Below are 15510 nucleotides of genomic sequence, written 5' to 3'. Positions count from 1 at the left end.
AGGATCAAGCTGGGGAGAGTGGGACTTTACAGAGGGTCAAGTGGCAGTTTAGTTGGATGCATTGGTCCTATTTTTACGTGAACACAGACATACAAATACAACCCTCCTACTACTTCTAGAGTCTATCATCTTAAAAGAGAGGCCAATTTCGGGATTAAAACAGTAAAAGCGCCAACATTTTTTGAGTGCTTGCCATGTGCCAGGCATGGTTTTAGGAACCTTGTATTTATTATTGGAACTTAATCTCCACAACTTCCAGAAAGATAGGACTATTATTATCTGTAGTTACGAAGAAGGGAAGTGGAGATACCAAGAGGTGAAGTGTTCAGGCTAGGTACTCACGGTCAGCATTTGAAGTCCTGTTCTCATCTATGTATTTACTGTGGTTGCTTCACCCCATGGTTCCAGGGTTGGGATCTGGTGGATTTCCAAAGGCCTGACTTTTTTGTAAAGTGAACCAGGGTGGGATGGACTGAACTTCTTCCAAACCCTCTTCAGCCCCCATAATTATACGTTGTGTGAAGTGTATTGGATACAAAACGGGATTGAAATCTCAGCGGAGATCTTCTGGGATGATCAAAAGACATCTATTAAGACAGACCTGGCTTTCTGGCTTTGCACTGGGGCTTAACGCCTTTTAATGCTTACTACTTGATTAGAGGTCCAGCCAGCTTGCAAATTGTCTGATCCTACCTCTGGAATGTTTTTGTTGCTCTTTCTGCTGCATGTCTCCCTCTCATAAACGTTTTGCTCAATACAAAATCCTCTTGACACCAGTACGTCTCATTAGCCCTAGACGGTTCAATTTATTTCTCTCAGGTGAGACGTACGAGTTATAGTAAACAATAGTCGGTTGACTTTTCAGTGGCATTTCCTGACAGATGTTTACATCTGTAAGTTACGAAGTGAGCGAATAAAAAGAAGCCAGTAAATGAAACAAGTAAAACAAACAGTGGAAGAGTGCATTTATTTTATTGTATTAGATCTTAAAAGCATTCATTGAGTTGGGAGGAAGGGAAGATGCAGTTCATTCTAGGTATAGGAAACCACGTGTGCAAAGGGATGGGGGTGAGATCATACAACACATACAAGGACCTAGCAGTAGCTGGGCATCCCTACAGTGTTGAATATGAGCAGAGACTAAAGAGGTGGGTAGTATGCCTGCCTGCCTGCCTTTTTTTTTTTTTTTTTTTTTAAGAGTGTCTCACTTTGTTGTCCAGGCTAGAGTGCAGTGGCACGATCTCGGCTCACTGCAGTGTCTGCCTCCTAGCTTCAAGTGATTCTCCTGCCTCAGCTTCCCGAGTAGCTGGGACTATAGGCATGGGCCACCACGCCCAGCTAATTTGTTTTGTGTTTTTAGTAGATATGGGGTTTCACCATGTTGGTTAGGATGGTCTCGAACTCTTGACCTCAAATGATCCACCCACCTCGGCCTCCCAAAGTGCTGGGATTACAGGCGTGAGCCACCACGCCCTGCTGGCGGTGTGTATTTCTTAATAATAATAGTTTGATTTAAGCTAATGCATGTGCAAAAAGGAAGTGTTTATAAATGGTTTTCTAGATGAACAGTCAAGATCTTTTTATTCTGGTATTGTGTGACATCCTTTCCTTCTCTTTAATTAATCTAATTGCCTTTCTTTTCCTCCATTTGAGATAATACCTGGCAGTCTTTTCACCAGTGATGTGGTGGCCACTTACATATGCTCTTTTGAGCTAAATACTACCAAATGGCTATACTTGAATGAACTGTTCATATCTGAAGATGTTTTCATGAGAAACAAGTAAAGTGCCTGTTGGGTTCTCATGTGGAATTTGAGACTGAAGGCCAATCTCACTGTCCATTAGGATTTTGATTCTACGAAATAGTTTATGGTGGTTTTAAAGATCTTTCTTTTTTCTCCTGAACCCCTGCTAGCTAGGTGACGTGATGGTTGACATTGCAAGTAACATCATGTTGGCTGATGAACGTGTCCTGTGGCTGGCGCAGAGGGAAGCTAAAGCCTGCAGTAGGATTGTGCAGTGTCTTCAGCGCATTGCTACCTACCGGCTAGCCGGTGGAGCTCACGTTTATTCAACAGTAAGTGTAACATTATCATAGACTCCTGAGAAAAAAAGTGCATTTCACACAGCTCTCACCCGAAAGAGATAGGTGTCTTCTCCATTATGGGGTGGATATCTTCTCTTACTGCTGATTATTACAGAATTTCTTCTTAACATTTTATAAGTTATAACATTTTATAAGTTATTACAGAATTTCTTCTTAACATTTTATAAGTTATAACATTTTATAAGTTATTACAGAATTTCTTCTTAACATTTTATAAGTTAATTTTGCTTTTGAGTAATGTTTTCTTGGGAACTGGAAAATACTTTCTTAATCTTTAATTTGAATGTTTATCACCATCTAATCCACCGAAAGTGTTTCTGCAATGGAAAATAAGAACACTATTGTATTGCCCCACTGGCACATACCAATAGTCCATCTGAGCCTAATACTCTGTTCTGGGCCCTGAAGGATATTTTGAGAGAATATCTGATTGTTTGCCCAGGTTTCAATCTCAGAAGAGAACTGGGATGCCTTCCAACACTTGTGAAGCTATTGGCATTTTCAGTCAATCCCACTCTTGGGATAATGACTTATTAATAAATAATGATCACTCAATTACATAGTATTAAATTTTATTTATGCTAAATTAAACAGTTGTAAATTTCTTGATATACTGCTTACTTTTTCGTCCTAAAAAGGTGGTGAATACAGTAAATAATGTGATATTTCCTTAGCAATCATAGTTTGATCTGGTCCATGATTTTCATTTTCTAATTATTTTACTGGGCTGACATAGTGTAGAATATTCTACACTTCCTCCTGTGATTTTACACAATTCAAGATTGCTATTTTCCTGTTGATCTCTGAGACCTTTTTTTGATGTTACCATGTTTTATTGCTCCCTTTGCTCAATTAAGTTTAGTATTTTCTTTTTGGAATAATAAATGGAGTCTCAGCATGGCTACTGTCTTTGTTTTTTGTTACTGTGGTTTCTTTTTTTTTCAATATTTATGTATTTTTTGGGGGATGGAGTTTTGCTCTGTCACCCGGGCTGGAGTGCAGTGGTGTTATCTTGGCTCACTGCAGCCTCCGCCACCCGTGTTCAAGCAGTATCATGCCTCAGCCTCCTAAGTAGCTGGGATTATAGGCAAGCACCACTATGTGTGGCTAATTTTTGTATTTTTAGTAGAGACGGGGTTACATTACGTTGGCCAGGCTGATCTCGAACTCCTGATCTCAAGCTATCCACCCGCCTCCGCCTCCCAAAAGTGCTGGGATTACAGGCGTGAGCCACCGCACCTGGCTAGGTCACTGTGTTTGTAATGTAAGTCAGTGGAGTTTCCCTCTCAGATTCATGACCTCAGTTGAGACTAGCTTGTCATATTTATGTCCACCTCGGCCATTTAGATCCATTTTAAATCTCATCCTTTAGCCATGCTTATTAATCAGCTGAAAGAACTTCATCCCTTTCTCTGAACTGCATTAGTTTTTCTGACAACCCAAGGGCACAATAAAGGTCATAGTAGGAATTTGCATACCATCTCTATGTGTAAACAAAGTTCCAGGAGATGATACATCTATGTATAATAAGTAAAATGATATGGCTTCACAGGTGCCTCAAAATGACAGATTTCTTTCTTTCAACCAAGGTTTCATGTGTTGGGCCTAATGACTGCTGCTTGTCAGAAGATCTGGTGGTTGTTTACATGTGTCTTTGACTAGCAAAAAATTAGAATACGCATTATTAACAAATAAGTTGAATTAAAAAGACTTTTCACTATGTTTACATTGTGAGGCAAAAACTAATACAAAGATTCTTTATGCTTGAAAAATTTGGGAACCACTAATTATTTTCTATCACATGCATAAGACTTGCCAAATTTTACTTTACTTTTTGTATTTTTAAATTTGTATCTTATTTCCTAATAGATTGTAAGCATCGTGCATCAAAATTTCATGCTTTAAAGAAAAAGACATCCATATGTGATACTTAGAATGGTGCCTTGCCTGTGGGATAGGCGTATACTTAATCATCCTTAAAGGAGGGAGATGCCATGTTGTCCCTAGAATTTACGGTAAATCCTGTCACTCTGCTGGATGTGAAGGTGTGGCTCCTCGTCACTTCTCACGCCCATTCTGTCCTCCAGCGAGTGGGCCTGGTGGCTGTCTGTATTGACAGGTTATATGTTTTGGTGGTTCCCCTTGGTTCACTCTTGTTCCTGAATTCCTTTAAAACTCTAGGGCAGGTGCCATATTTTTCAGATGATTTTTCTGACCTAATTTGCTTTTCAGATGATTTTTCTGACCTAATTTGCTTTTTTTTTTTTTTTTTTTTTTGGAGACTGAGTCTTGCTCTGTTGTCCAGGCTGGAGTGCTGTGGCACAATCTTGGCTCACTGCAACCTCTGCCTCCCTAAGTTCAAGCAATTCTCTTCCCACAGCCTCCTGAGTCGCTAGGACTACAGGTGTGTGCCACCACGCCAGGCTAATTTTTTGTATTTTTAGTAGAGATGGAGCTTCACCATGTTGACCAGGTTAATTTGATTTTTAAATCTGTCCATTTCCTACTATTTAAATTAACATCTCTCTTCCTTTTCTGAAGAAACAGCTTTGGAGAGTGTGTAAAGCTTTTATTGGTGAAACTGAATGCAAAGAGTTAATGATCTTCCTGTGAAAGAAATAAGTAAATATGGCCAGATGTGTCGAGTGCATTTCCCAAACTAATATTTGGCTCTCATTCTTCCTGTAAGATGAGCATTTAGAGGGTCCACTGATTTCTCTAGCTGAATTTTTTTTCAGGATGCTTCCATTTTTAGCTTGTTGTTTCCTTCGAAGTGCTCCTTAAATTATTTTTAATTGACTTCTTAGACCTGATCTTCTGTACTTCATGACTTCTTCTTTTCCTTTTTTTTGGTCTCGCTTCCATTTTAGGACATCCTTTTCATTCCAGGGTCTTTCTTTCTTTTTTATTTTTTTATTCTGCCAGTTATCTACACAGTGATTTTGTTTAGGAAGAACCTGGGCTTTCTGGTTTGGCTAATGCATAGTGTTTTGTGTTTGAAAAGTCTTTGAAAGTGCTTTTCCTTTGTGCTATAAATCGTTCATAACTCCTGTTTGATTGACTTTTCAAGTATTCACCCAATATTGCTCTGGAAGCTTATGTCATCAAGTCTGCTGGCTTCACGGGGATGACCTGTACCGTGTTCCAGAAAGTGGCAGCCTCTGATCGTACAGGACTTTCGGATTATGGGAGGCGGGATCCAGAGGGAAACCTGGATAAGCAGCTGAGCTTTAAGTGCAATGTTTCAAATACATTTTCGAGTCTGGCGCTAAAGGTATGTTACATTCTGCAATCATTTAAGACTATTTACAGTTAAATTAGAATGCTCCAAATGTTCTGCTTTGCAAAATAACCTTATTAAAAGATTTTTTTTTTTGCAGGAAGATAGATATTATTGCTTTTGCTACTGTTTTAAAGAAAACTCTAACCAGGAAGAACTGCATTACGACTTTCATGGGCCCTAGGCATTTTTGCCTTTGATTCCCTTTCTCCACATAAAAATATCAGAAATTACATTTTATAACTGCAGTGGTATAAATGCAAATATACTAATGTTATATGTGAAAAAATTTTATTTGACTTAAAAGTTTATTTGTCTTTTTGCTCCTGATTTTAAGACAATAAGATGTTTTCATGGGCCCCTAAAAGTATCATGAGCCTTTGGCACTGTGCCTGCCAAGCCTATTGGAGAAGTCAACCCTGAGACCAGGTGTTTAATCAAGCAAGCTGTATATCAAAATTTTTGGCAGAAAACACAAATATGTCATATATCTTTTTTTTAAAAAAGTGTTTCATTGAAGCAAGCAAAATGAAAGCATTTTTACTGATTTTTAAAATTGGTGGTTTAGATATATTTGACTACACTGTATTGAAGCAAATAGAGGAGGCACAACTCCAGCACCCTAATGGAACCACATATTTTTCACTTAGCTTTCTGTGGGCATGTGTAATTGTATTCTCTGCGGTTTTTAATCTCACAGTACTTTATTTCTGTCTTGTCCCTCAATAATATCACAAACAATATTCCAGTCATTTTAATGGCTGCATAATAACTGATCCAACAGGTGTTAGGTGTTCTGGTTTAGTGTGAGCACTCAATAAATGTTGAATGAATGAACGAATTAGTGTATTTTTGTATACTTTTTCTTGGTGACCACCATTAAAGAGAGCCAATTGGCTAAATTTAGAAAATCCCAACTGCCCAAGAAAATCTCAACTAGGTCAAAATGTCTGATAATAATATATTTACTTGATACCCTATACTCAGAGGAAAATTGGCAAGATTTGCCTGTTAATATTGGCGCTAAGAGAGTATTTGATGCACTGTGCCACACTCCTTTGGACCTGCTCAACTTTCCTTATTGTGTCTTATATTGGGGAAAAAAACAAAACAAAACAAAAAAACCACAAACATACTATAAAAGACTAGAAACAGCAACACAGAGAAACCCATGAGAGAAAGGTGTGTTTTTTGAGGAATACTTAAAATTGATGAACACTTCTGTCTTAGATGATCACAGTTGGTAGAAAGGGATTAAAAATGACGAAACCCTACATTTCACCAATTTCACAACCTACCCCTCTGGGTAAGGAGAGTTTCTACTTGCTAAAGTAGAAGGCTTTAGATGGACACTCAGATTTGTCAATTTCATGCCATTCTATCCTTTTAAGATCATCCTGTGGCCAGAGAGCAAGGACACATTACACTATTATTCATGCTTCATAGGTGGACACGATTAAACTGAATGAAAAAGGAACATATTCCTGGTGACAGAAAATTAGTTAAAAATTCTAATGTTAATGGCATAAAATGTGGTTAAGCTTTAGCACTTGAACAGAAAACTAACTTTACATTTTACATTTTATACTAGGGCAGTTTTTGCTCTTTCTTTGCATCCTTTTTTTTTTTTTTTTTAATCCCTTGAATATACTAACTAGAAAACCTGAGCATCCAGAAACTGATTGCACTGCCTTTAAATGGGAGCATATGCTGGTATGTGAAGTTAAACCCATAAAGAGGCAGTCTTTATTTAGCAGTAGGTGCCTCCTTGATTTGCTTCCTGCATATTTCAGAATCTCTGTCCTTCCCTCTATACTCCCTCCTCAGCCTGCTTCGGACTCCCATCCTGTATTGCACAAACCACGGTAACTTTCTAGTTAGTCTCTGTGTCTCTAGGCTGGCTCTTCAGCTAACATGTATCAGTACAACGATGCCACTTAGTAAAATATTGAAATACTTCCTTACTATTTAGCAAATAGCTGCTGCCCCAGTTCTCTGAGTGCTTCCTCAGCCCTCCTGCTTCTTCTGTTGGGACCACCACCCAGACCTCTCTTTTCACCATTTCACACCTGAAGGCCTGGCACCTGCAGAACAGGAGGCCTCTGGGAGCCTTCCCTTCTGTGCAGGCTGTTCTGATTGTCAATGCCTGTGCCATTTCAGGCTGTTAATGTTGTGGGCATTCTACCTGGATCCTCCCCAAATGGAAATTGACCTTGTGCACCCCTTCATAAATGTCTCATGTCTCTCCAGAGACTGTTCAGTAGCTTTATCATTTGACGTCTTCCCTCTCTCTCCACAGTACTTCCCACCTCTCCCTTTTATCCAGCAACAGCAAACTTTCCTTGGTTCCTCTCCCTACTACCTGGTCATTCTCAAGCAGGCTTGTGCTAATTCTCCTACTTGAATCCCTACTCCTCCCCTCCCTTCCCAGCTCCTTGGTGATAACACCCAGCAGAAATGTCACTCCAAGAAATTTTGCCTAATCTCATCCAGTTCTCCACTCCCACCCTTGTCTCCTTTATTTTTCTTCCTCGTTTTTCCCATAATGCCTTGTTCATCTCTCTCTCATTGCCTGTCACATGTGGGAGCCTGAGAATCAAGATGGGTTTCTTGGTTGCCTGAGGGCAGGCCTAGTGCTGGAATCACCAGTGACTTCATACCTGGCTTCAGTTGGTCACCAGTTGGTGACAGAGCTGCCTGATACTTGCCTCTTACTGACAGCATCTATCAAATCTCTTCCAATTTTTTCTCAATGAAATGTTTCCTTTCACTGTGGATACCATAACTCAGATATGTTAGCATAACAAAATAGTATCTGTTTTCAGTAAACTACTTTACTTTTACTGAGGGCTTTGGAAATAAGCTGGTGTTTTGAGTTCAGGTGTAATGTAGCCAAAAAGGAGAAATAATTAATTCTTTATACTTCACCTGACTAGAATTTAGAAATCAGTTTTTCTTTACACATCCCAGACATCTAGAGCTTCAGTCCAGCTGAAGTCTCATGAATTTTTCAGGCTAGTCATTATGCATCTTCTTGCTTCCTGCCTTCGTTTTTGCACTTTTCCAGTCCATCCCTGCTTGGTGAAATTCCTGCTACTCTCCCTTTAAAACTGCCTTTGGATTCTTCCTTCTCTTCTTCAGACAGAATTAACCATTGCCTGTTAATCCCGTTGTGCTTTGTTCATTCTTCAGAATAATTATAAGGTGATACAGTGGTGGAGCGAGCTGCAGTGAGAGGCCGTATGATACAGTGACTAAGACTGTGGTCTCTCTGTAGCCAGACAGTCTGGGTTCAGGTTCTCTCCCCAACTTAACAGCTGTGCAAATGTGGGCAACTACCTTAACCTTTCTGAATGTCAGTTTCTCGGCTGTTATGCAGATTATGAAATGGTCCTTAACTCGAAGGGTTGTTGAGAGGATTAAGTGAGGTAAATGTGTAGACATTCACCACAGTGCCTGGCACAGAGTAAGCACTCAGTAAGTATTAGCTCTTACTGTTTTGTTGCTGTTGTTCTCTCTCTTTTGTTAGACTATGAATTTTGAGGGACAGGGACCACAGCTTATTTATTGCATTATATGTCTCCAGGCTCTGCATAGTTCCAAGCCCAGAGTAACTAAACATTCAATAAATGTCAAATAAAATTAACAGCCAAACTTAATTAGCAAACAAAGTCAGTTAAAAAATTAATTCTAAAGTCAAATGTAATTGCTGTTAATCTTCAGTGAGAAACTCAAAAGGTGGTATGCAGTTAATAATTATACACAAGAAAATAATTAGGAGATATTATAGCATCTGTCTGTTTAAAGTCAGGTAAGTGGTCAAGAAAACATAGATAAATTAGTATTTTATTGTTTTGAATCAGATGTTTCTTTGGCTCATTCTGATTTTCATGTTAGAATTCTGTAGATTTTAACCCATAAAGATTTCTGAAAATTTTATTAACTACATAGTGGAGGAAGTCCAGATTTTTTGATAAGGAAAGATGTTAAGATGTAGTGAAAGTATTGGAATTAACCTCCATTATGCTTATCATTTTCCTTTTAGCTTAGTGTCATTGTAAATAGTGAAATATAGATGAATTTAGCAAAAAAAAAAGCAGCTGTGTGGTAACAATCATTTTTTGTGTGTTCATATTTCATCAATTTTTAGTGTTAAAATGAACACTGAAACTGAATGGTAGAAGTCAAAACATGATGACGTTCCAGATTATTCTTGGCAATTTAGTTAAGGCATTTCCTCTCCCCCAGTCCCCAGATACCCATCTTCCACTGTGCTGCAGTAACAACAGTAAAAAATACCACCGACAGTTCCCTAGACTTTTGTGCTTGTCATGGTCCTGATCCCATCTGGTCTTCACAACCATTTGTTACAAAGATGATTAGCTGTGTTTGACAGATGAGACTCAGAGAGGTTAAACAAAGTCGTGCAGTGTTAACCAGCTGCTAAGTGGTGAGGCTGGAACCCAAATCCTTTCTTATTTCAGATCTCATGTTCTCTACATGGTATATGATTTTTCAATAGTAAATACTGGAAACCGAAAACTTGTTTTTCCCAAAGGATCTTAAGAGAGATTTTTCTACTTTATTACCTCTCATTCGTGTGTTTGTTATCTGTTTCCATTGATGTAATCCATATATTTTAAAATAAATGTATGGTTAAATGAACTTACAAACTTTGTGCTTGCCACCCTCGGGCCAGGTGGAAGAAGGTATATTCATGATAAATGCACCAAATGAAGTAAGTGTTTTGCGGTGACTAATAGATTTACAACCTTTCTGTAAATAATGATCAACATTTCTTTTAAAGAAATTAAATACACAAGTATTCCATTGTTAGTATAAAAGTCTAAACATTATTGATACGGCTGAAGTTTACCTTATCGGCACCCTAGGCCACTCTGTATATCTCAGGGAACCTGCAGTTATTATTTAGTAATGTTTGTATTGGACTTGGAAGGATATTTTAGAAGCCTTAAATATGTAACAGCCATGAGTATATAGCTCTGGTTACCCAGTAATATGTCCATACTCCTGGTTTTTTGTACATTGTTTTTTTTTTAATTGGTTCTACAGATTTAAACTTGTGTAGGAGACCTTTTCTAACTTCTAGAAAGTATAGATGTTATTCCCTATTTTAACTTTCTTTTAAAAAATGTAAATGATTTCTTTTAAATCAATTTGATTTATCATTACTAATACTTCCCCAAAGAGCCATGCTTTGTTTTCAAGTCATTTTGTGTGTATAACGATATTATTTTATGAATTTTATAGTACTTGAGTTTTAATAAATGTGCATTATGTAATACTTTATCACGATTTTGAACTTTTAACTAATCTGTTTTCTCTCTTTGCATGTGTCATTATGTACTTAGGAGAAATGTGTGTACTTAATGGAAATCTAGATTAGTGAATAAATTTATAATATTTTTCACATTAGATTATATTTGTGAGTGAGAATAGCAGGAACCTTTTTATGCGTCTTCTCAAACAAAATATTTCTACTAAATATTTTCTTGGCATCTTCAATTTAAAAGTAATATACAAACATCTAAAATACTTACATTGAAAAGATATTTATGGGTATCTGCTGTGATCTAACATCGTTAATTCTAAAGTCAATCATTTGCTTAAGTAGAATTGTTTTTAAAATAAACATGCCATACAGACATTGTTCATTTCACAAACAGGGTTATTTTGATCAAATGCAAGTGGTAGGAACTATTAACATAGAGGTTTCAAAAAGTGAGTGAGATTGACTGCACCCCAAATCCTCATACTCTGGTTTGAGGAGCAGACAGTGAGCTACATCATGGGGGACTGCAAGTGTGTATTATGACTAATGTGTGCAGAGTGTTGTGTGAGTCCAGAAGAGGAAGCAGCTAATCTGGAGATGCAATATACTGAGGAGATGCAATTAACTGTCCAAAAAAGCCCTGTTTCAAGGACTCTGTATAAAGTCTTCCCCCTGGCTGCCAACGTTTTTCATTCTAATCCACTTTCCGTTACACCAATTCAAAAGTTTGTGAGATAAAAGAATAGTGGAGCATTTCAGGTAGAGATGCTGGTCTGTGCAGTGAGCATGGTGGCATAAAAAGAATATAGGAGAACTTAAATTGTTAACTCAGTGTAGCTGTGTTTTAGGTTGTCCTATAGGAGCATTCAGGGGATACATCTGAGCAATAGATTTTCATCAAATTATATGGTGAACTTAGGATTTGGGCTTAGTATTATTTAAACATTGCAGAACCAAGGTGTTATTTAAACTGGAATAACATGATTCGATTTGTTTCTTAAGGGGAAATTCTGGTGAATATGGAATTAGAAGAAAGAGGTTAGAAGCCAAGAGAAAGATTGTATAATAAATTCAACTATGGAATGTTTTTAGATGGTTAATTGTTCACTTCTTTGGTATATATATATTTTTTACTGAATGCTGAATAATTTATTATTTAAAAATCCTCAATAAAGAAATCTGAAAAAATTCAGTGATCAGTCAGCATTTTCAGTTGTTCCTATGTGTTACTATTTTTTTTTTTCTAAATGTGTTTCCTAGTCTCAAGGAAATTTCTGCTAAGTGTACTGAATCTAAACCTCTATTATGTTTGTATAATTTCATTCTTTTGTTGTGTGGTGGTTTGAATTCATCATAAATCACCTTAAAGTTCCATAAGCCCAAATTAATTATACTCATATTTATGAGATGCTACATTTGTGCTTCTTTATCATATTTTATCATTGTAAAATTGATACAGCCTGATCATTGAGATCCTTGATCTGTTTAATGCTATCTACTTCAACATGTAATATCATGGGAAAATTAACTTTGTAATTTGAAACACTTTTCTTGTTTACTTATTTAACTCTTTAAAGTTTGCATTTCTGTTTTATACTTCTTTTAATCTATGTTATGTGGTGTTGACATTTCTCTTGACTGATGATTTTTTTAACTGTTAAATTTTGTATATACAATTTAAAAAATGAAGTCAACCTAATTATACCACTTTTGTAACTATCTGACATTTTTTTCTGGTTTCTATGTACTAATATAGTGAGCTTTTTTTTATGTATATATATTTTTTCAGAATACTATTGTGGAGGCTTCTATTCAGCTTCCTCCTTCCCTTTTCTCACCAAAGCAAAAAAGAGAACTCAGACCAACTGATGACTCTCTTTACAAGCTTCAACTCATTGCATTCCGCAATGGAAAGCTTTTTCCGGCCACTGGAAATTCAACAAATTTGGCCGATGACGGAAAACGACGTACTGTGGTTACCCCTGTGATTCTCACCAAAATAGGTTTGTATGTGGCATATGTTATCCTGTAGTCAGTGGACAATAAGGCCTCGTAGTTGACTGTTCCTAAAAATGCTTGTTTTAGTGTTTTCTCATTTTAATGAGTCACTAGTGAAGAAAGATCTTGCAGAGTACCCATTACTGTGGAAGTTGACATTTATAATTGGTTATGAAGTTTGTTTCAGAAATATTTTTATTTCCCATTTTCTCCAGATGGTGTGAATGTAGATACCCACCACATCCCTGTTAATGTGACACTGCGTCGAATTGCACATGGAGCAGATGCTGTTGCAGCCCGGTGGGATTTCGATTTGCTGAACGGACAAGGAGGCTGGAAGTCAGATGGGTGCCATATACTCTATTCAGATGAAAATATCACTACGATTCAGTGCTACTCCCTTAGTAACTATGCAGTTTTAATGGTATGGCAGTTGTTAACTTTATGCATAAACACTATTCTACATTTTTGCTATGCATAATTAAGCTCAAATGAAGTGTTTTTTTTTTTTTTTTTTTTTTTTTTTTTTTACTTTTAACATAATTTGCTCCCTTTGATTATATGAGATGATATGTGTTCTAATTTTGATTTTAAAGGGAAATTAAGTTACCACCAAGTGAAATGTATGGGATTGAGTTTGGTATATAGGAATTTTAAATCAACTTTATAAGTCAATCAGTTCAGTTAGTCTTTGACCTTAAAACTTGGAGAGACTGTTGATGCAGATTCCCTCTGCCCAGAAAGAGTGATTTCATTTGCCGAAGGATACACAGTGAGTAGTGAAAGAACATTTTCCTACTTTGCAATCTAGCGCTGTTTCCCACTACATGTCGTAATTGTTAGACTCTATTTGAATTTAGAATTAATCATGATAATTTCATTTTTGTCATTGCAAGTGACAGTATTGACACAAAGAATGTCTTTTCAGTTTTAATGCCAGTCTAGTGTTGTTTTCTGTTATTTGCCGTTGTTAACACTAATTACAGGTTGAGTCTTATCTCTTATCTGAAATGCTTGGGACTAAAAATGTTTTGGATTTTGGATTTTTTCAGATTTTGGAATATTTGCATTACACTTACCAGTTCATCATTCCTAATCCAAAAATCTGAAATCCTCCAAGGAGCATTTTCTTTGAAAAGTTTTAGATTTTGGAGCATTTTGGATTTAGGATTCTTGGGTTAGGGATACTCAACCTGTAATTTTTTGGGGGTAAAATAACAGTTATTAATGTACAGGAGCAAGTGTTTTTATTAATGAGGTCTTTAAGTGAATCTGACGCCTGAGCAGATAATTATGAAATAAACCATGCTAGTTCTTATTTTATGTTGTAATTATTATAAATACTGACATCAAGGAGTGTATTTAGAGTACAGTGGAAGGAATTACTGACGAGTGTGAAAGACATTTCCCAGAAATGGTTTGAGGTTACTCTGGGTGTGAGGAACTTCTATGTTATTTCTGATTCCAGCTGTAAATCTGTTTTCTAGAAAATGTTTTATCAAAGTGCTAAATACCTTGAAACATGATATATTTTACATTTCATGAATTTTTCTTTTCTTAAAAAAATAGCATTTAGCACTAGAAATGATCTTGAAGTAAACCTGAATTATAAATAATTTTCTTTGACTCTTGTATGTTTTTTGTTGTTGTTGTTTTTTCAATTCAACTTATACCTTACCTGGTACACAGGTCAAGCAAGCAGAAAGGTGAATAGATTATTTATCAGAGTAAAGGGATTATCTTTTCATTGACATGATTGAGCATTTTATACAAGTGCAAGCAACATATTTAAACATGTATGTTTATAGACTCGGCTATATTTGTATATTTGTATATATAAAGGACCTTTATTCAATTGGGATTAACTTTAGTGTTGACAGTTTATGATTCTGATTCTCTTTGTAAATGGAAGATGTCTTGATTTCTGTAAGCATGAGTCTGGTTTCTATAAGTTCACATTTTATTATTGTGTAGTCAACTTTTATTTATTTTTTGTTTTTTTGAGACAGAGTCTCACTCAGGTTGCCCAGGCTGGAGTGCAGTGGTGCAATCTCGCCTCACTGCAGCCTCTACCTCCCAGGCTCAGGTGATTCTCTTACCTCATCCTCCTGAGTAGCTGGGATTACAGGCAGGCACCACCAAACCCGGCTAATTTTTGTATTTTTAGTAGAGACTGGGTTTTGCCATGTTTCCCAGGCTGGTCTTGATCTCCTGGACTCAAGTGATCCGCCTGCCTCAAGCTCGGAAAGTGCTGGGATTATAGGCATGAGCCACTGCCACCTTTTAAATTAAAGCATGAAGCGTTAAAGTATGTGGCATTTTCTCTTCCATTTTGAAAGTGTTTTCTCATTCAGATTTTGAATATGAAATAAACTGTGATGTACTGATGAGAAATAATATTCAACATTGTCAGAAATTTATGTTAACAAGAAAAAATTGAGCAAAATAAATGAAACACAAAACATACACAAAAATGCATTTTATAAGCCTTCGCTGTGATATTGCACCATGTGAAACTTTTATTTTTATTTAATCTAATACCAGTTTAAAGCATCTATTTGTGAACTTCCTAGCTGTTCTTCAAAACTATTAAATTAGTATAATCCTTTTCTGGAAGGAATAAGCTATTCTTTTATCTTTCAGACTTTTAATCTCTTAAAAAATGTAATACACAATTCTTTAAAGTTAAAATACAATAGTACTAAGATTTTTTTTCTATTTATTTTCAAAGACTTTTTCCTTTTCTTAAATGTAATTGTGCCATCTAGAGGCAGCAAAGAGAAATGTATTTGAAATTGTTGACAAAATTAAAGTTACTGCATGGGAGTTAGT

At 36.5% G+C, this 15510-nt stretch overlaps 1 protein-coding gene across 2 annotated transcripts in view; it reads left to right on the top strand.

The window, feature by feature from the left end:
* ADGRA3 (adhesion G protein-coupled receptor A3) overlaps positions 1-15510 on the top strand; it is a 128386-nt gene that overhangs the window by 89417 nt on the left and 23459 nt on the right. For both annotated transcript variants that reach the window (XM_001164297.5, XM_016951401.4), the window contains 4 exons: positions 1916-2077; positions 5178-5381; positions 12470-12683; positions 12894-13102. In XM_001164297.5, coding sequence (XP_001164297.1) covers positions 1916-2077; positions 5178-5381; positions 12470-12683; positions 12894-13102 — 789 coding nt within the window. The remainder of the gene's footprint in view (positions 1-1915; positions 2078-5177; positions 5382-12469; positions 12684-12893; positions 13103-15510) is intronic.

This window comes from Pan troglodytes, chromosome 3, assembly GCF_028858775.2.
Source record: "Pan troglodytes isolate AG18354 chromosome 3, NHGRI_mPanTro3-v2.0_pri, whole genome shotgun sequence".
NCBI lineage: Eukaryota > Metazoa > Chordata > Mammalia > Primates > Hominidae > Pan > Pan troglodytes.
Note: the sequence above shows the minus strand (reverse complement) of the source record. Positions and strands in the feature narration are given on the sequence as shown.